General features: G+C 44.5%; 1 protein-coding gene across 1 annotated transcript; it reads left to right on the top strand.

Annotated features, from left to right (window-relative positions):
• Positions 1–1531: 1531 nt before the first annotated feature.
• On the top strand, positions 1532–7507 carry LOC132455480 (NLR family CARD domain-containing protein 3-like). The gene is made up of 5 exons (XM_060049343.1): positions 1532–1662; positions 2111–2177; positions 2350–2572; positions 3348–5067; positions 7498–7507. The coding sequence occupies exons 1-5, from the start codon at positions 1601–1603 to the stop codon at positions 7505–7507; spliced, it is 2082 nt and encodes a 693-aa protein (XP_059905326.1). The 5' UTR covers positions 1532–1600.
• Positions 7508–21881: the final 14374 nt, after the last annotated feature.

Here is a 21881-nt window from a genome sequence, read left to right as displayed (position 1 = left end):
ATTTTTTGACATATTTTCGTTTTTGTGTGGAAAAAATGGTGGGTGGTGGCAGTGGGGCTCATTGGGAGCTCAGCACCCCTAAAGCTCTGACCCTAGAATCACCCCTGCTTCTAGTCATTCTTGCTTTGCTTGAATTCTGGAATAATTTTGGGGGGGAGTGCATGAGGTTTGGTCAGAAGGCCTGATGTAGGCTAGATTGGATGGAATGCGTGTTGTGAATTGAGAACAGCCAGCTCATAAGGTGATACAGCGTTCAGCTGTGCAACAAATATATTTTTCTTTTTCAATCTTGACGACTTTTGTAGTGCTGTGTGTAGCCACACGTTTGGCCCTTCTGAACTTAAACACGCAGTTAATATCCTTTCATAACTCCTCTTGTTTATGTTGGTAGCTTAGCCATGTCATGTCACGTTGTCAACATTGGATACATGGAGCAGAACATAGTGGGTCATGTGTCCGATGCTTTTTGGAAACTTTTTCTTCATAAAGCGTGCCAGACAGATTTTACATTTCATTCCTTAGTAATTAGCTCCATGGGTATGCTGTCTTTCAGAACCTTTCATTACCGGCACTAAAGAGAAAAAAAAGAGTGCATCCTCATTGTACTCAGCACTTCTGAAAATGCAGTTCTGAATTCACCATGTCCCCGGCACATTTCAAACCAAACTGACGACCATGTGCTTTGCGACTTTATCATTTACACGCATCATTTTAAATGTATATTGTTTATACCTTATTTTTGGTTTGCCCCGTTTGTTCTGTTTGTCTTTACTTTATAATATAATCTATATAACTGACTTTCTATTTGGGTGGGGTTGATATTATAATATCTAACTATGACTGATTGTCGGTTTAGTGGGGTATTGTTATTTAGGAGTCTATGTTTAACTTGATTTATTCATATCGATGCATACACAAATGATCATATGCAATTATACTGAGCATATAAACTATATGTATACAGTGTCCATCGTTTTTTATCTTTATTTTCGGATCGGGGGGGCGGAGGGGGGAGATGTTATGGTGGTAAAAGGCTGTGATTGGCCGCGTCACACTGTAAGCAAGAGGTGCCAAATATCTTTGCACAAAGGTGACTCCGATCAGATGGATTTCTGGATTTCATCCAGAACAGCGGGAAAAGCACATATCACATGCAATCCGGTCCGGTCAATGATCTGATCTGGTTTGGGCCACTTTCATATGCTGTCCTAAATCAGATACAAGAGGGATCTCTCTCAATGCGACCTCAGGTTGAACAGTCGTCTTGTAATTCATGTGAATTTGACGTGATTCGTCATAAAGGCCACATTTAAAATGCAACGTGAACAGCCCAACCAGAGAAATAAATCTGAACTGAGCATTAAGGCTTCCCTGATATGAACACGGTTCTGTCTTAAGTAATAACATCTCAGTAAAAAGTTATAAGATCTTATCAAGATAATTAAGGATTAAAAGCTTGAAACAAGCGAAATGCTCTCACCTGAAAACTGCCTTGTGAGAAGAATTACCTTGTCTGCAGTCTGAGTAAAAGCTGTGTTTGTTGTGTTGAAGCCCAGAGCAGCAGGAGAGAGCAGGCTCCCCTGGACCCAGCTGTGTCTCCATGAAGAGTGGCCACTCTCAACCTCCTGACCTGAAAGATGGACACCCCTCCAGAGAGGAGAGGTAGGAGTTTCAAACAGACAATGAAAACAGACTGTGTCGTTGTTATCAGACTAAATCGATACTTATGATTACAAGTCGGGAAAAATGCAATTGATTGTGTGTGTGTGTGTGTGTGTGTGTGTGTGTGTGTGTGTGTGTGTGTGTGTGTGTGTGTGTGTGTGTGATAATAAGCAAAGAGCAAATGTAGATTCAGGATTCAGTTGATGAACTGTTCTTCGCACTGATTTCTCAAACTTCACTCAATAACTGCCTGGCTTGTAGCTGTTCCACCTTTGGTCTCAGGTAGCACACACTGTCATCTCCTTCTCCACCTCTAGAGGGAGCCCTGACACAAGGAGTCACACGCTTTACTAAATGCAGTGATATAAAGTGTGTTAACAGAAGATAAAAACGATATCTATATATTTATAAATATAATAGATCCTGTGTGTGCGTGTGTTCTCTACAGACACCAGGAGAGGTCAAAGGCTACCAGTGCTCAGTCTGAACAGCAGCATCAAACAGAGCTGATCAAGGTGTGTAAATGCCGCCCTTCAGCTCTACATGATCATTAGAAAGCATCTCTTGTGGTGCTCATCGTCTCCAGGCTTCCCTCTTTAGACCAGCGGATGTGAATCCAGGACAGATGCTTCTGATGTCCTCAGTGAGTTCAGAGTAAAGTTCTCCTTGATGTTTGGTCTGTTCCAGAGGGCTGAGGAAAACGCACATGCTTTCCTAGACAAGGAGATGAAGAAGCTCTGGAGGGATCTCTTCTCAGATTACCCACAATGCTCAGAGAGTCAGAGGGAGGAGGAGGAGGATGGTAAGAACGAGGAGCAGAGGAGGCGCGCCATAGAGGGAGTGGTGGACATCACAAAGCTCTGCCTGATGGAGATGAACCAGGAGGAACTGGCCGACACACTGTGGGGCGGTAAGGGACTCTTATTTTGCAGACAGAGGAGACTATTATTTTGAAGCGCGGAAGACTCTTATCTTAAACAGAATGAAAATGTATATTTAGAGTAGTATGAGACTCTTATTTGTTCTGTTTGGACTAAATTACATAATCTAATTTAGTGTTAAGAGATTTTGTCGTTTATAATTCATCAATGTGGAGATATCTTTCTTCTTGGGGGTTTAATGGTTTGATCCAGATATGAACGGTTATTGTGAGTTGATGATGTTAAATGGTTTGTTCCAGAAATGTAGGGTTATTGGGGGGGGATCAGGTTAAAAGGTTTGATCGGTATGTAGGGTTATTGTGGGGGTTTCATGTCAAATGGTGTGATCCACATATATAGGGATATTGTGGTTCGATCAAGTTGAATGGTTTGATCCAGATATGAAAGGTTATGGTGCGTCCATCAGGTTAAAGAATGTCAAACCATAAATGGCAAATCAACAGCAGAATAACTATAAGTGGAATAAGTGGAAGAGATGCAGCACTATCTTGTTATATCAGCATATCAAGTTAATTTCCACTGATTCACTATCATTGTTATTGTCATTGGACTAATGATTTAGCTGTGTACATAAAGAACAAAACAACAAAAAATATGTATTCATTCCTTGTCACGACCAGCTTCTCGAACCGCAAGTAATGACTCAGTAAATATTGTGATGTTGATCATTTTAGAGGAAATATTAACATGCTTCCACTGATTTCACCATCCACTATCTGATGTTTTCTGTTCATTCTCATGAAGGATCTGCTGCTGTTGAGTGCCAACATAAAATCAAGTCTCATTTGAAGAAGAAGTTCAAGTGTGTGTCTGAGGGAATCCCTAAAGCAGGAAATCCAACGGGTCTGAATGACTTCTACACAGAGCTCTTCATCACAGAGAGAGGCAGCGGAGAGGTCAACAAAGAACATGAGGTCAGACTGATTGAAACAGCTTCCAGGAAACCAGCCAAGGAAGAAACACCAATCAAATGTGAAGACATCTTTAAACCCTTACCTGGACGAGATCAACCAATCAGAACAAGAATGACAACTGGAGTGGCCGGCATTGGTAAAACCATCGTAACACAAAAGTTCACTCTGGACTGGGCTGAAGGCAAAGCCAACCACGACATACACTTCACATTTCTCTTAACTTTCAGAGAGCTGAATTTACTGAAAGAGAAAGAGTTTAGCTTTGTTGAACTTCTTCATCACTTCTTTATTGAGACCAAAGAAGCAGGAATCTGCAGATATGAACGGTTCAAAGTTCTCTTCATCTTGGATGGTCTGGATGAGTGTCGACTTCCTCTGGACTTCCAGAACAACCAGACCTGGACTGATGTCAAAGAGCCGTCCTCGGTGGACGTGCTGCTGACCAACCTCATCAGGGGCGACCTGCTTCCCTTCGCTCGCATCTGGATAACCACACGCCCTGCGGCAGCCAATCGGATCTCTGCTGAGTGTGTTGACATGGTGACAGAGGTGAGGGGGTTCACTGACCCACAGAAGGAGGAGTACTTCAGGAAGAGATTCAGAGATGAGGCACGGGCCAACACAATCATCTCCCACGTCAAGAAATCACAAAGCCTCCACATCATGTGTCACATCCCAGTCTTCTGTTGGATCACTGCTACAGTTCTGGAGGACATCTTAAAAAAATCCCAGATAGAAGAGATCCCCAAGACCGTGACTCAGATGTACAGCTACTTCCTTTGGGTTCAGTCGATACAGGGGGACAGGAAGTACCATGGGAGAGCTGAAACGGATCCATACTGGGGTCCAGAGAGCAGGAAGATTATTGTTTCTTTGGGAAAACTGGCTTTTAACCAGCTGGAGAAAGGCAACCTGATCTTCTACGAGGAAGACCTGGCAGAGTGTCACATCGATATCAAAGAAGCCTCAGTGTACTCAGGAGTGTTCACCAAGATCTTTAAAGAGGAGTGTGGGATGTACCAGGACAAGGTGTTCTGCTTTGTCCATCTGAGCCTCCAGGAGTTTCTGGCTGCCCTTTATGTCTTTCTGTTCTTCATCGACACTGGTATCAATCTGCTCTCAGAAGAACCACCCACTTCTGGGGAAGATAAACTCCTCCTCCTCTACCAGAATGGTGTGGGCAAGGCCTTACAGAGTGAGAACGGACACCTGGACTTATTCCTCCGCTTCCTCCTGGGCCTCTCTCTGGAGACCAATCAGATTGTCCTACGAGGTCTGCTGGGACAGACAGGAACTAGCTCACTGACCAATACAGAAACAGTGTCTTACATCAAGGAGAAGATAGATGGAGATCTCTCTCCAGAGAGAAGCATGAACCTGTTCCACTGTCTGAATGAGCTGAACGACCGTTCTCTAGTGAAGGAGATCGAACAGTACCTGACATCAGGAAGTCTCTCTGGAGAATCTCTCTCTCTTGCTCAACTGTCAGCTCTGGCCTTTATCCTACTGACATCAGAAGAGGGGCTGGACGTGTTTGGTCCAACTCTCAGGTCAGATTACTCAATGTGCAAACAGCTACAAATAAATGTTCAAAGTCAGAGTTATATAACTCATCTTATCTCAGTACCTGTGATGACCACATTCAAGACTTTCATATCATATAAAGGCTACCCCTTGTTGTTGAGGTGGATATTCTAATCCATCCATATGCTTGCAAATCTTTAATTATAAATATAAACCCAAAACTTAACGATAGTGTCCCCTGTATACAGGACGTTGTTGGTTGAGAGCAGGGTGAAATATAGGGGGTCTTGGGAGGGTCAAAGACCCCTTGTTGGATGCCTAAGACCTCCTGAAAGCCACAACAGCAACATTTTCATTAAAATGATTTGAAACCTGCAATAGTCAAACAAAACGTATTTTTTAAAAGCTTAATATGTCAAGTATTCATTAATAAACGCACAAAACATATATTCACACACATGAATAGGTTTCAGAAAGATATTTTGATATTGTGTAACCAGGGTGAAGAGACTAACTTATAAAAGATCTTTATGTACGTATACAATAAGTTATGTTGATATGTAGGATACATCAATAATTATCTTTTCATTATTAACATAAGTCAACTCACTATTCTTTTCAGTACATTTGGTTATAATGATGATATTTGGGTACAACCAATACGATTGGTTGATAACGAGACTGGGGAAGGGTGAGAGGTCACGAGTGAGCAGGAAAAAGGAGAGAGAGGGAAGAGACAAAGGAGGAGAGTACTTTATTCTCTCTAGAGATCGCCCAGCTAAATGGTGTTTAGACATTTACTTCTTAGTAGTTTGACAGCTAAAGGAGTACGGGAGAGAGTGTATGTGGGGCCGGTTTTATTGGTGTTTCTGTTTGTGTCTGGGATGTTTTGGACGGAAACCTCAGTCTTCTCCACTCCCTATAATGGTACCGGGACATTTTCTTGCACGTGCTAAGAGTGAATCACTGACAAAAGGTGCCAACAAACATGACTTTGTGTGGGCGAACAACTAACACATCCGTGCGAACAAATCTTTATTGTAAAGCCTTTAACTGCACTTGCGCTCAGTAGTTCTCTGATCGCGAGAGCAACAATAAAGCCTGTGAGGCAGAAATGATGCATTGAGCGTGCACGTAAAGTGAAGCAGAACTCAACTGACACACCTGCACCCACAAATGCTGTCTTTGCTCTCGTGCTCGCAAACTGTTTTCCTGCTCGCTCTGATATTTTTCTCCTCTCAACACAATGTACATAATATTGGATTAAAACTCCTCATACAAAACACCTAGATGCACTAATAACATGCATTACAATACAATGCACAATATACTACAATAAGTGTCATATTAATATACAAATGGCTTTTAAAACCCTACAAAACAACTATTAAATACCATACATTTTACACCAAATATACAATAAGATAAGGATCTAATGTATTGACTAATATATTTTTGTTAAGTCATTAAAACATCTCTGATAAAATATTTCAACAGAATTCTTTCATAATGTTAAAAGTAAATTGGTTATTTTTAACACAGTTTCTTGTTATTCTTGTATTTTAAACATGTTTATTTTGTTTGAAGGCTGAAAAGCTGTCATCTGTCAGAGGAATGCTGTGAAGCTCTGGCCTCAGTTCTCAGCTCCAACTCCTCTAGTCTGAAAGAGCTGGATCTGAGTACCAATGATCTGCAGGATTCAGGAGTGAAGCTGCTCTCTGCTGGACTGGGGAGTCCACACTGTACACTGGAAACTCTCAGGTCAGTTTTACCCAATGGTCAAACAATAACACCAAAAGGGTCAACATCAGAAGACATTTCACAGATTGACATCTAGAAAGGTTAGGTCATAAATACATTGTTTTCATAAGAATAACTCAACATATTTATAATTTTGTTGGCATGACAGTTTAGGTAGACATTATATTCTTAGTTTGTTTATGATGGTATAATGTGTATGTTGTATAACATTATTATTATGATTGTCATGTAGTCAGACAGTAAAGAGTGGTTTAGAGTTGTTTCATAAAGTTTAATAACAACCTATTAATAAAACTGTATGCTTCAGTGAAGTATAATGATAATTGTTGTTTGATAATTTAACATCTGTGTGAAATCTTTCTTAATATTTTAAGATCAAGGTTATACATAGTATTTATTATTTCATGTATTTAAAAAAACAGTTTATAATTCTCCTATAATTTAACTACAGTTCTTAACAGGTTGTGTTTATTTTGTGTGAAGGCTCAGTGGCTGTCATCTGTCAGAGGAATGCTGTGAAGCTCTGGCCTCAGTTCTCAGCTCCAACTCCTCTAGTCTGAGAGAGCTGGACCTGAGTACCAATGATCTGCAGGATTCAGGAGTGAAGCTGCTCTCTGCTGGACTGGGGAGTCCACACTGTACACTGGAAACTCTCAGGTCAGTTATCACCCTCTTCTTCAAACTGGTTATTCTAGCTTCCAGTAAGTGGTGCTCCTGGCTGATGCATTTCTGTTGCTCTTTCCCTGCTGACAAAACACTCCCTGGTTGTACACAATGTTAGAACCTGTGAAGAAACGGTCTTAGCGTACCAAACACAGCAGAATTCTCCTGACTCTAACTCAGTGGTTCTCAATCTTTTTTGACGCCCCCTTGACCTTACCCTGATCCTCTGGCGCCCCCCCCCCCCCCCCCCCCCCCCCCCCCCATAAGAAAATAAAAATAAACGAACAACCCCACTCACACTCGTGTCATGTTGCTTAAAGTTGTCAATGCATCGTTTTCATTGATTTTGCGTTGGTCACTAATAGCAATGAATGCCCTCTGAGTTGGAGAGGGAGAGGGAGGGAGAGAGAGGGAGAGGGAGAGAGAGAGAGAGAGGGAGAGAGAGAGGGAGAGAGAGGGACAGAGAGGGACAGAGAGGGAGGGAGAGGGAGGGAGAGGGAGAGGGAGAGAGAGAGGGGGAGAGAGAGAGGGAGAGGGAGAGGGAGGGGGAGAGGGGGAGAGAGAGAGCATTCATTCATTCATTCATTCATTGTGACCGCGGTGCGGGGCGACACCCGACCACCACGTCTCCCGTCGTGCCCCGGCCGCGGCACCCTGCGGCCCGGGCACTGTGACCTTGGGCACCGCGACTCCCGCTGTGCCCCGTGAACGAGTGAATGAATGGCCCGGGCACCGCGGCCCGGGCAATGCGGACACCGCAAAAACAGATTGCGCGCAGAGGCCTAATTAGGCCTATATATTTTGTGTTTGAAATGCAACAGTCTTTTCGTGGAGACTACGCTCAGAGCAGCTGGAACTGAACAACAGCAAGAGGAAGGGGGAATACGGTCTATGAAACTAAATTTGATATTTTTTTCTTGCTATCGGCCATGTTTGATTGTGTTGCGTTGGTTATTGAACTGTTAACCCGCGAACTTGGGTTACGTTAATCAGCGTCTATTCACCCAAAAATTTAATCACTGTCCCTGCGCCCCCCTAGGTTGTGCTGTCTGTGATGTCATCTCCCCACTTCCTTTTCCTGTTCTCAGACTCTCAGGGTGACACAGTTTTGTCTCCATGAAGTATCAATAAAGCTTATCCTCCAAATGTATTGAATACACTTTATAAATGTGGTTACTTTAGTACAAACTGCTCTCAACCAGATACAATAAATGGTGTGTGTGTGTGTGTGTGTGTGTGTGTGTGTGTGTGTGTGTGTGTGTGTGTGTGTGTGTGTGTGTGTGTGTGTGTGTGTGTGTGTGTGTGTGTGTGTGTGTGTGTTGTCTGGCTGGTCACACAGGAAGGCTGTGCTTCTCTGGCCTCAGCTCTGAGCTCCAACCCCTCCCATCTGAGAGAGCTGGACCTGAGCTACAATCACCCAGGAGACTCTGGAGCTGCGCTGCTCTCTGCTGGACTGGAGGATCCACGCTGGAGACTGGACACTCTCAGGTATGGAGAGGACAGCTCACCGCTCAGGGACAAAGTCTCCTACAAGGATTCATGCCGCTGCTAGATGAAGTGGTTTGAAGAGGCAGCTGTCACTCATGTTGTGTAGAACGTGATGAGACAGCAGATGATGAAGGTGAATGTTTCAACATGATGCTCTCACTTTGGTTCCCCCCCAGTGTGGAGCACGGTGGAGTGTGCAGGCTGAAACCAAATCTAAAGAAGTGTAAGTGTCTGTTTGATTCATCACATCACACACTCACTATTGAGATGGAAAGTCCATCCACACAGCAGGAAGTGAGGTCACATCCTACTGGGGATGAAGATGATGGCTGACATCATGTATCTTATGTGTATTAATACTGTCCACCATCACAGTTAAACCTGCTTGTATAAAACCCAGCAGGTTTTACATTGTTACATTGAGGGGGGGCGACCGGGCTGAGGGGGGGCTGAGGGGGAGGGGGGGTGACGGGGCTGAGGGGGGCGATGAGGGGGACGGGGAGGGTGTGGGGGGATGAAGGGGCTGAGGGGGGCGGGGAGGGGGAGGGGGGATGAAGGGGCTGAGGGGGAGGGGTGAGGGGGAGGGGGGATGAAGGGGCTGAGGGGGAGGGGGGTGATGGGGCTGAGGGGGAGGGGGGATGAAGGGGCTGAGGGGGAGGGGGGGGGCGGGGCTGAGGGGGAGGGGGGGCTGAAGAAGAAGAGAGAGCGATCACAAAAAGAGTCTGAAAGAGAATAAAAAGAAGAAGAGCGTAGGTGAACAGTACGAGTGATGATGATGATGATGATGATGAAGAGCGGTTCAGCAGCTCATCATGTCTGGTTCTCCCTCAGATGCCTGTGACCTCACACGGCCCACAGAGGACTCTCTCTGTCTGAGGACAACAGGAAGGTGACGTGGGTTGGAGTGGACCAGTCGTATCCGGATCACCCAGACAGATTTGACTCCTATCACCAGGTGTTGGGTAGAGAGGCTCTGACTGGCCGCTGTTACTGGGAGGTAGAGTGGGAAGGAGTGGTTGTTATAGGAGTGACATACAGAGGAATCACAAGGAGAGGAGGGGGTGGTGACAGCGGGCTTGGAGAGAACAACAAGTCCTGTAGTCTTCTTTGTTATGATGGTCATTACTCTGTCCGGCACAATGGTATAGGAACATTCCTCCCTCTTCGCCCCGCTGGCTCCACCAGAGTAGGAGTGTATCTGGACCGGCCTGCTGGCTCTCTGTCCTTCTACAGAGTGTCCCCAGGTGGAGGAGGGTCCTCAGACACACTGACACACCTCCGCACCTTCTGCTGCTCCTTCACCCAGGAGGACCTCCTCCCGGGGGTGAGGGTATGGACCAAGGGGAGCGCCTCCTCCGCCTCTCTGTGTCGGTTATAGACACAGAGAGGAGCACCTCCCTGGGTTCTGGGGGGTGTGTGTGTGTGTGTGTGTGTGTGTGTGTGTGTGTGTGTGTGTGTGTGTGTGTGTGTGTGTTAGCATGCGTGCAGGCGTAAGGCTGGGTTGCTGCTCGAAGCGGTTAGGTCCTTTTTGGGGTTCGTCTCCTCAGCGTCTCTGTGTCGGTTATAGACACACACAGGACCTCCTCCCTGGGCTCTGGGGGGGTCAGGGGTGTGTGTGTGTGTGTGTCAGTGTGGTTGTGTGTGTGTGTGTGTGTGTGTGCGTCAGCGTGGGTGTGGGTGTGTATGTGTGTCAGTGTGGGTGAGTGTGTGTGTGTGCGTGTCAGTGTGTGTCAGTGTGTGTGTGTGTGTGTGTCAGCGTGTGTGTGTATGTGTGTCAGTGTGTGTGTGTGTGTGTGTGTGTGTGTCTGTCTGTGTGTGAGTGTGTGTGTGTGTGTGTGATAGCATGACCTCCCTGTCAGGGGTGTGTGTGTGTCAGGGGTGTGTGTGTGTCAGTGTGGGTGTGTGTGTGTCAGTGTGGGTGTGGCTGTGTGTGTGTGTGTGTGTGTGTGTGTGTGTCAGATTGTGTGTGTGTGTGTGTCAGTGTGTGTGTGTTAGCATGCGTGCAGGCGTTATTCGATTGCCTGGTAACCATGGTTACTAATATTCATACTGGTTTCAATAATACATTTGATAGTATTTCCCATCTTTGCTGAGCAAGAGTTTTGTTCTAAAGTGATTGAAACAATAAAAGCCCGGGCTATGGAAGTGTTCCGGTACCACTGTCATGCACCTACCCGATGTCAAGTGGACCGGGTTGAATTCACTGCGGGTCTCTCTTCTTATATCCATCTCACCAAAGATATTTTATTACTGTCCTTCTCAACACTCTCTGATCTCACTAAAAGGCTGGCAGCACAAGACAGCAATAAAGACGAGATGCGCTGTGCGTAGAGAAGACAGTATACCGACGTTGAATTTCCAACATTTTGTAACAAATTATTCAAAATCTGCCCATAAATGGACATGCCAGAATGTTGTGGTTTCCACTCGCTGCAATGTTGCATCTGTGGCTGCTGGTAATTTAACCACAAAGAATTATACTCTACGGGGCTATTTTCATCATTATTATAATTATATATTTTTTTGACGGCACAGCGATCCGGGGCTATTCCCAAAAGATCCGGGGCTATAGCCTCGAATGCTGTAGCCTCGGATGGGTTCTTCAATCTGATTGCTAGTCACACTGGTAATTAGTTTTCCCCCCCTTTTTCGGGGATAATGTTCCCCGTTTTGATCTCGGACGTTTGGTTCACTTTTTTTCTACAACTTCTGTCCTCAGCGTATCTGTGTAAATTATAGTCTCTCTCTCTCTCGCTCTGAGTCTGATGACACACATGAACACAAACATGCATATGTGAACACACACACGCGTAGGCCTATATTACCACGCACACACATGCAAGCGCACACACGCATATTTGAATTAACATAAAGACACACGCATATAAACGTACCATACTATATATGAACACAAACACGCTGGCACACAAACACGTGTATGTGAACACAAACAAACACGTATATATGAACACACACACACATGCGCGTACATACGACAACGCGCCATGTACACACACACACACCATATTTATAAACACTCAAATATACACGCAGACACACGCATGCAAACGCGCGCACACATGCACACGCCGCACGCGCATCTATGAACACACACTTACTCAAGTTATGAACACACACACGCACGGACTACACACACATGTATATATAAACACACACATACACACTGGGTTTTGGTGATTTAAATTCAGGTGCACAACTGTAATCCAAATGCTACGTTTTCTTGGGCTTCTTAAAGTTGATGTTGAGATTGAGATTTTTAAAATCTTCCATCAAGTTAATTTAGCAGGTTTTACCAAGACTATATTTCTAATGTCAAATGTATTTTAATTATTGATTGATGGTAAATTTTAACATTTTTATACTACAATATTGTGTCTATTTTCAGACGTTAACAGTTTCATACTGCGGGGCTCTGATATCAGTTTATATTTTGATAAGCCTCACATGATGTAAAGCAGATTTTATATTATATTCATAATGCAAGCGCTCTATGGCGACTGCTTTGAACAAATGTAATTTAAACATAGCAGTCAGGCTACTGCTTCTTAGTTTTGAGCCAAAGAAAAAAAAAAAATATATATATTTTATTTTTAAATAAAATAATTGCGTTAATCGCGCAATACATTTTTTAACGCCGTTAAAATTGGTTTGCGTTAACGCCGTTAATAACGCGTTTAAATGACAGCTCTAGTTTATTGTGTTCATGTAAGGGACTGTTCTTCTATTGATTGATTCCTTGTGTTTATTGTGTTCATGTAAGGGACTGTTCTTCTATTGATTGAGTCCTTGTGTTTATTGTCTTCATGTAAGGGACTGTTCTTCTATTGTTTGACTCCTTGTGTTTATTGTGTTCATGTAAGGGACTGTTTTTCTGTTGTCCTGGTTAATAAAGCATAATGGTGATAAACAACTCAGAGGATCCACTGAATGTTCTCTTGTGTTCAGCAGAGGATCAGTTTACACTTTAAGGTCGGGGGTTCACTGAATAAAAAGCACAACAGAGGCTTTGTCTACACAACATTAATAATCAGGATACCAGCAAGTGCATTTCCACCTCAGACTCATACGCCCGATGAGGGACGGAGTATGGAGAGAGTTCTAGAAGCGGGCCGACAGGAAACAGCCCAGCTACTGGTGTCTCTCCAGAGACGAGCCTTGCAGGCTGGTTGATGCACCACCTCCCCGTCTAACAGGACACTGAGCCTCCATGTTGAAACACACAGAGGTGTGTGTTTGAGGCGCTGAGCTGCAGAGGAGGAACCTCTTCTTCTCTGGGTGCGTGGGAGGGGGCAGTAGGATGGAGGCGTCTGATAAATGAGTCGATAGTAAGATGTGAGGCCGTTTATCAGAGCCATGCTTCAGTCCTGTTATTGCGTGGGGAGCCACTAGGGGGCGGTGAATCCACCTCGGTGGGGTTCACCTTCTGACCAACAGGACCAGGGGGAAGGAGTCTGTGTGTGAAGTGGCAACCTATTTGCCACTCTTGCAGGACGTCTCAGTCCTCGTGTTTTTTCCCGTAAGGCAATAAGCGCCGATCCAAGAAGGAAACGAGGCAGATGGTAAAGGAAGAATGCAGCGATTTATTCTCAGAACATAGTGAACCAATAATAAACGTTTCCAAGTAGAATCCTGGGTCACCTCACATTAATGAGAGGAAGAAATCACTTTTTTGTGCTGAAATGACGGTTATCTACGGTCAGAAAGTTGTTGCTCCCGTCTTGCTCTGAGAACTCAATTAAGACAGCAGAGATGGCTGAGCCAGGTGCCCAAATGGTTAATTTACTGCAGTTTACTACAATAAGCTACGCTTTATGGCAGTATCAATTTGTGGTAGAAGGACAAAATAAGAGCGCAATAAAACTTGATCTATTGAATAGACATGAATAAGGTATAGCAAAATATCAGTTGTGCTTTATTATTATGAATTAAAGCAAAATTGAAATTAACAAATTGTGCACAAAATGCGAATATAAGCCTCATCATCTCCATGGCTCTAATAGTGTGTGTGTGTGGTGGAGATGTTTGGAATGGTTGAAGAGCCTTTGGTGCTCAACCCCCCCCCCCACACACACACACACACACACACACACACACACACACACACACACACTGTGGCAACCCCGTCTCCTTCGGGAATCCCAGCCGCAGACGATTGGGGTTGCCACAACACACACACACACACACACACACACAAACACACACCAACCAGCAGAGGACTCCTCGTCTCAATGACCAGAACACGACTTCAGTCTGTCAGCAGAGAACCACGGAGCACACCCCAACGTTCCCCTCCAGGCATGGTGACGCCTCAGCCACAGCCCCTCCACCCCCTCAGCTGGAGGGGCACGTCTCCAGGTCATAAAGGGTCTTCGTCGGGGCCAGTCCAAGGTGGTTCTGATCTGAGGGAGCCATCTCCCAGGTCCAGCTGGCCCCGCCCATCACTGTTCAGCCTGAGAGAGGCTTCCATCTCAGGGGGTTGGAGTGAACACCGTCCACAGAGAGCTTCACCTGGTCCAGCAGAGTCCTGGTCAGCCTGTTGCTGATGGAGGGTCCTGCTCCTCAAGAGCCTCAACCCTCCACTGGGGGGTCTCCTGAACCCATGACCTCCTCCTCACCTCCTCCCCAGAGTCCTTAGGCTAAAGCGGCCCGCTCTGTGAAGGCTTCTCCTTCAGGAGACCGCTGGACTACAGAGACATGACCTCAGAGACGTTGAATCACCCGGGGACCCCTTCTGGAGACCCCCTGCATAACCCCTCCCCAGTGTGGGGCGCCACTGAAGAACGTTGTTCATCATTGACCTCTCTGGAGGCCCTGAAGGTTGTGCTCTGTTCTGGGTGTCCTGGAGGAGAGCTGGGCGTGGCTGGTGGGGTGGTGTTGGCATGAGGACGTGTGTGTGGGTGACCCTCACTAATTCATGAGAGTATCTCATCCAGATAGAATTACGTGTTTGTGTGTGCTTGTGTGTGTGCGCGTATGTGTGTGCGTGTGTGTGTGTGTGTGTGTGTGTGTGTGTGTGTGTGTGAAAAAAAAAAAAAAAAAAAAAAAAAAGCTTACATAGCCAGACAGGGTATGAACGAGCATGTGTTCTGCCTTAAAACTGGAGTCGATGATTTTAAACATGAATCATCTAAACTTTTTACTGTATTCCTAGATTTTAGAGATGCCTTTGGAACACTATCCCACAAAATTATGCTGAATGCACTGAAGGAGATCCATCTACCTCAGCCCTTTGCAGACCTCATAACGGATGTATATAAGGGATCTTTTCTGCAGGTAATCTGTGGACACCAACTCACAGAGCCCATTCCGCTCCAGGTTGGAATTAAAACAGGCTGCCCTTGGAGTGCGGTGAACTTTATCCTTGCCATTAACCAGTGGCTCAAGTGGCTCGTTCAGTGTGCACCACCTGATATCAGATCGCCAAACCCTGTTCAGGGTTACGCTGATGATGTCGAGGTGTCCTCCAGAGACGAGAGTGTCATACATAACATGCTGGCCAGAACAGATGAATTTCTTCACTGGTCAAAGCTGGAGGTGAAGCACACCAAGTGTGCAGCTCTTTATGAGCGACGCAGTGGTGGCAACCGCTGGTATAAAGCCAAATCTGACAAACCGCCCTCCTTCACAATAATGGGGCAGCCTATCAGGGTCTACTCACGCCAAGAGTCATACACCTATCTTGGCCATAACATCAACATTGCGGGTGAGTGGGGGGAGCAGGCACAGGAGCTATGTAGTGCCTATAAGAACAGAATCGATCTAATTGATTCCTCCCCACTCCCTGTAGTCATGAAACTGGACGCTATCAGAGAGGTGGCCCTTGCAAAGGTTCAACACCTCTTTGCAAACGTTCACATCCTGCAAAATGTCTTACAAGACATGAACAATAAAACAGTCCAGGCTGTCCGAAAATGGCTAGGGCTGAACTCACACTCTACCCGGGACCTCATCTTCCTCTCACGTAAAGAGGGGGGGCTGGGTGTCCCAAACGTGGAATGGGTATACACTGCTACCAGGCTGACACACCTCCTCAGCATGCTCAACAATGATGACGCTACTGTCAGAGAGCTTGCCAGAGCTTCCCTCATGCTGGACCTCAGGAAGAGGAAGGTCCCTCTGGCCAAAGCAGGCCAGGACAGCTTCTTAGGCTTTGGGAGGAAAAGCAGCGGGAAACTGGACACACAAGCTGCAGGCTTTGGAGTTCGGTCGGACTGGCCGGACCTAAATGATCTGTGCAACAGAATGTCAGTCAAACTGGAATGGACACAACACAACTCACACACAGCACCACAGGCATCTGATGCAGTTGTCACCGACCCTTCTGTAACCGCAGAGGCAACTGTATATCACAACGAGGCACAACACATACTACAGAACACAACAGCAAAGAGATTCCTTCTCAACATAAAACAAACAGAGACCAAACAACACTGGACTGGACTTAGAATGCAGGGAAAGCTAGCATGCCTAGACTTTGCCGACCACTCTGCTTCCCACTCCATGTACAAAAATGCTGCTGCTGGGGAGGACATCCTCTGTTTCACTGCCAAAGCTAGGCTGCAGGTGCTACCTACCAAATACAATCTGGCATTATGGTATCCTGCACACCACCATCCACACTGTATAATGCACTCTGGCCATCAACTTGAATCAGTTGCCCATGTTGTGAATGGCTGTACTATGTACAAAGGACTGTATATTGCACGCCATGACCGACTTGTCGATCTAATTTCCAGTAATGTTAAGGAAGTATCTCTAGAAAATGTGACCATGTACAAACATTCACGCATCATGCCGGAATGGTTTAACAGCTCTATTGATTTGTTTTGTAACATCCCAAATACCCCTGATGTTGTGTTTTTAAACAGAGACAGAAGGGAAGTGCTCTTATTTGAGATAGGCTGTGTATTTGATTTGTACATGGAAATGGCTTTCAACGATAAAATCCTTAAATACCAGCCCATTCTGGAAATTCTAAGGGACCTAGGCTACCAATGCAAGCTAATAGTGTTTATTTTTGGAAGCTTGGGGCATGTCCACAACCGTGTTTTCAGTGGGTTAAGGCTGGCTGGGCTCTCCAGCAGAAAATCTAAACAATTAGCAAAGTTCTGCTCCATATCAGCAGTGATAGGCAGCCTGGCAGTGTGGCGCAGGAGATGTTTTTTGTACCCTTGAACAATGACTTATCTTATCTCTGAAATATTTGAATCTTGTCTCTTGTAATGTGATTGGTGGATTCAAATAAAGAATTAAATGTGTGTGTGTGTGTGTGTGTGTGCGCCTTGCCTTGGCCATTCCATACCTGTCAGTACAGGGTGTAAGTCCCACCCAGTAAAGGGTGCGAGGAAGGAAATACAAGATGAATCCAACCCAACGTGATGACTCATTTAAGAGGAATGAATGAAGGAAATAGTAAACTAAATACCTAGTCTGTTATAGAATCACACGCCAGTACAACATGCTAACCCTTACTGAGTACTCTGTCCTCTGAGTATCTTGTACTGAAAAGAGAAATCATCCATCTACTGTATAGATTCTAGTGATTCATACGTTCACACTGATGCAGATCTAGTGTTCATATGAACAAGGTGGTGATGTCTTTAAAGGATGGAGGAGGATTGTGCATGGAGGAGTTCAGCAGACACAGAGCAGAGGAGGCCTTTTCTACGTGATGTGCTTCTATTGATGATGTTTATCTGTGTCTTTATTGATAACATGGTACCTATGTTCTGTTGGTTCTGCTGTACAGAAGCAGCTGACTCAGTGACTGAGTGTCTCTACATGCTGGTTGAACCATTAAGGGTCTCTTGGTATTTCTCTGAGCTTCTACACATCACAGCTCTCTGTCGATCGTTCATATTTTGATAAAGTTATGTTCTTGGATCAGCCACTTTAGCATGTTGGTTCATGTCTGGGAGGAGTATGAACTGGGAGGGGAACTGGTCCAACTGGTTGGTTTCTTTGTTATCAGTTGGACAGTTTGGTGTGGCTCACTTCATCACAGCAGGAAGACGACTAAGGTACTGTAGTCCACTCTGATCCATGATAGATCAAAAATATGAATAACTTTTAATCATATCTATAGGGTGATGGTTTGTCTCCTGTGAAACCACATGGTTCTAAACCTTATTAAATGTATGGATGCATTGCTATTTGTCCACATTGCTATTGAATCATTTTGATTACTGCTCTGTAGAATGCTACGTGTTAGACTGTGGGCATTGGGGATCAAACCCAGAACCTTCCAGCCTGGCGTGAAGCGTCAGGTTGAGGTTATAATGACTGTTTCCTTTGATTTAGGATTTGTGTCCTGTGGTGGCTTTAAAGGTACTTGATATCGAATGCACAGTTGTTATATGTGTAATGCAGTATTATGATTACATTATTTAGAAAGGAAGACGGCCATCTTGGTTAGTGAAGGTATTTAGACATCATCTTGTACTGGGTCTTGTTGTCTGTGGGCCTTCATCATCTTTCAGTAGTGTAGGCCTACTCTAAATCTGAGAACATCACTCGTATGAGAGGGTCATGACCTTCGAGGTGAATTAACTCTGCTGCGACCGCCTCAACACATAGGTCACTGGTGACGACTGGTCCGTGTTCTTCAGATCAGCCAATCGCAATGACATCCTCTCACCAGCAGGTGATGCTGTGGTGCTCCTTTTCAAGGGTTTAAAAACGGACCCTGTGTCAAATCATTTGGTTTACTACTTTCAAGACGCTTAAATTATTCATGTACTCTTGTAGCAAATATAAAACTTAACTACAGCTGGAGTCGAATGAATCACAGACTGCAGCAGAGTAGACCGTTTGTGACTTTTAAAGGGCAGGATGTTAAACGTGGTGTGTGTGTGTGTGTGTGTGTGTGTGTGTGTGTGTGTGTGTGTGTGTGTGTGTGTGTGTGTGTGTGTGTGTGTGTGTGTGTGTGTGTGTGTGTGTGTGTGTGTGTGTGTGTGTGTTTATGCTCTGTACTCTGTACTCTAAGTACTCTGTCCACTCTGATTATTCTGTACTCAGAGCTCTCTGTCCATGCTTCATATTTTAATTAGCTGATTATTATTCATCACTGAGTGAGGTCATGGATCAGCCGCCTATAAGAGGTTAGTCTGGGAGGAGTATGAACTGAGAACCTGGTCGAACAGGAAGAAGACTAAGATACTGTAGTCCACTCTTATCCGTGACAGATCATTAATATGAATAACTTTGAATTTTATAAGTAGGGATGGGAAATTATAAGAATTTCACGATTCCGATTCCGATTCTGCTTATCGATCCGATTCCTTATCGATTCCCTTATCAATTCTCATTGGGTGAGAAAATAAGTGTTTTTTGTATTAAATCTCTTTAATATCTGATCAGAAGTGCATGTAGTATTATGAAATTGTACATTTTCAAATCAATTGGTCTAGACAAAAATTATATGTTTGGCTTTTTATGCGCAAATGCCATTATTATGTGCCATAAATCTAAAAACACAGACTGAAAACATTCAAGTAAGAGCTTGTATTGATTATTTAGCGAATTTGTCGCGGCACAAATCCGCGTGAACGCGCTCGCCTGTGCACGGCGAAAGGTTGGCGCGACAAATCAAAACTTGGCGCCGGTTTTCTCTCGGAAAAATTCTCCCAATACGCGTCTCTACGTTCAGTTTGTATGGGATCTTGGCGCCCCGTCGCGTTTGGTGTGAACGCACAATGCGCTTCCGCCTCGACGGCGCCATGTTTGCTGCGTTCTGAACCAAAACAAAGCAGCGTGTGTGTGACGTCATGACGCATTTGCCGCGACCGGAACCGATAAGCGGAATCGTTAGGCGGGCTTGCTAATGATTCCAAGGAATCGGTTGACTCAGCACCGGTTCTGAACAAGAACCGGTTCTCGATTCCCATCCGTACTTATAAGTAGGTTGATCATTTTTAAGATTCCAGCTCTATAGGATACTATGTGTTAATTACAATTAGGGCATTTAGCAGACGCTTTTATCAAATGCAACTTGCATTGGTTAATACACACATTGACACACCATGCAACCATCAATGCAAGGCGTCAGGAGATGTTAGGGTTAAGTATCTTGCTCAGGGACACATCAACACTCAGCTGGGAGGAGCTGGGGATCGAACTAGCCACCTTTCGGTTACAAGGCAACTGCTCTACCTCCTGAGCTAGGCCGACCACTGAGACTGAGGATAATTGGGGATCAAACCCAGAAGCTTCCAGCCTAGAGTGAAGCGTCAGGTTGACATTAATAAAGACTTTTCTTCTTGTGTATTCTTGTGCCCTTGGGTGTCTTTAAAGGTACTTGGGACAGAATGAACTGTTGTTATATTTGTAGTGCGGGATTTTGATCATATTATTTAGACGGCCATGTTGGTTAGTGAAGGTGTTTAAACATTGTTCTCTGTGAGCCTACATCACAGATCTGAGGTGCGTTTCCCAAAGCAGTCAGGACGATAGCATTTTGCTGACTTATTACTAAGCCCAGTTGTACTATGCAGCAGCCAAGTTTCGAGTGTTTCCCAAAAATCTCCAGCTAACATAGCAATACGTAGCTGACCTCTTCATTGATTAGCTGCGTACTTATCAGCTTATACATGGTGAACAGATGTTTTCTGAAGGAAATATTAACCACAGTTGTGGTTAATATTCGCCAACTTGATTGTGTATAACCTACCTATCCTTTATATTAACATTTGAATTAATTTCGGAAATAATTGTATCTGCAAATCAATATAATTGCTGCAATGGTTGATATGTGTATGGAAAAAAGAGAATTCAAATTCGAATTTGGTGAGAAATTTGCTTTGTCTACACTGTTCTCTAGGTTATGGATAAGTAAATAATTGACTTTTCTCCCTAATTCTGTGAAAGAGTTAAATGGATGAGTGGTCCCCCTGAGATTTGTTGTTTTTTGCCACCTGCTCAAGCCCTGCCAGATGCAAGTTCTAATGATTGATTTTTGATGTTTTAAGTCTGTCGATCTCTTAAAAGTACCTAGGCTGTATTTTCCTCCTCCAATATTTTGATAGTCTATTCATTTTGACAGGGGGAGGGCCTCTTGTATTGTCGCTGCAGTGATTGCATGTTCCTTGATACTTTTTTATTTTATTTTAAATTGTAGGCCATCAATGAATTCACTTCTCTAAAACACATTACCCAGATTCTTATCACATATGTAAAAGTAACAGGGTTGTTAAAGAAAATATTTGGAGCCATTAAATGTCCACTGATGTTCCACACCCTACCATTAGGAGGCGCTACTGCACTAACTCGGAAGACTAATTGCGTAAAAAAGAAGTCGGTCATGTGACCATGAATATCCAGGAAGCATGTGAACTAATATTGATCGAGCTGTTGAGCTGTTGTAAATAATTTGCCTTTTTACCATGTGGGTAATAAGGACTCAGCCAGACTATGTTGTTGGGAAACAGTCAGGAAGCCTTACCTTGCTAGTACTATGGAGTTTAATAACTTCCTCCATACTATGAGCTTACTATGTAGGTGAAATGTTTTTGGGGAACACTTTCCTATTAACGGTTGAGTCCCTAAGAGGTAGGCTGCTAAGGACGTTAGCAACTATGCTTTTGGGAAATGAACTTCTGGTTGTGATGTCATACCACATAAGGAAGTCCATACATGGTCCTGCCTTCAGAGCGGTTTAACCAGCACAGGGAGCGATTGGTATGATATTCGCACGGTGAACTTGATCTTATCAGACACTTTTGAAGCCCTTTGAGACCTTCTGTGTGGAATGATGAATAGTTATTAAAGAGTGTATCAGACACTTCTGGGCAGCATCTACACATCTTTTCCCTCCTTGAGAATGAGAGGGTCTATGAGAGACCACGCTGCCTCTCATCCAAAGAGACAGAGACAACAGCCCCCTTGGACCGGAAATACACAGCTCATATAA

This window comes from Gadus macrocephalus, chromosome 4, assembly GCF_031168955.1.
Source record: "Gadus macrocephalus chromosome 4, ASM3116895v1".
Taxonomy (NCBI): Eukaryota; Metazoa; Chordata; class Actinopteri; order Gadiformes; family Gadidae; genus Gadus; species Gadus macrocephalus.
The sequence above is the reverse complement of the archived record's forward strand: the minus strand, read 5'-3'. Positions and strand labels throughout refer to the sequence as shown.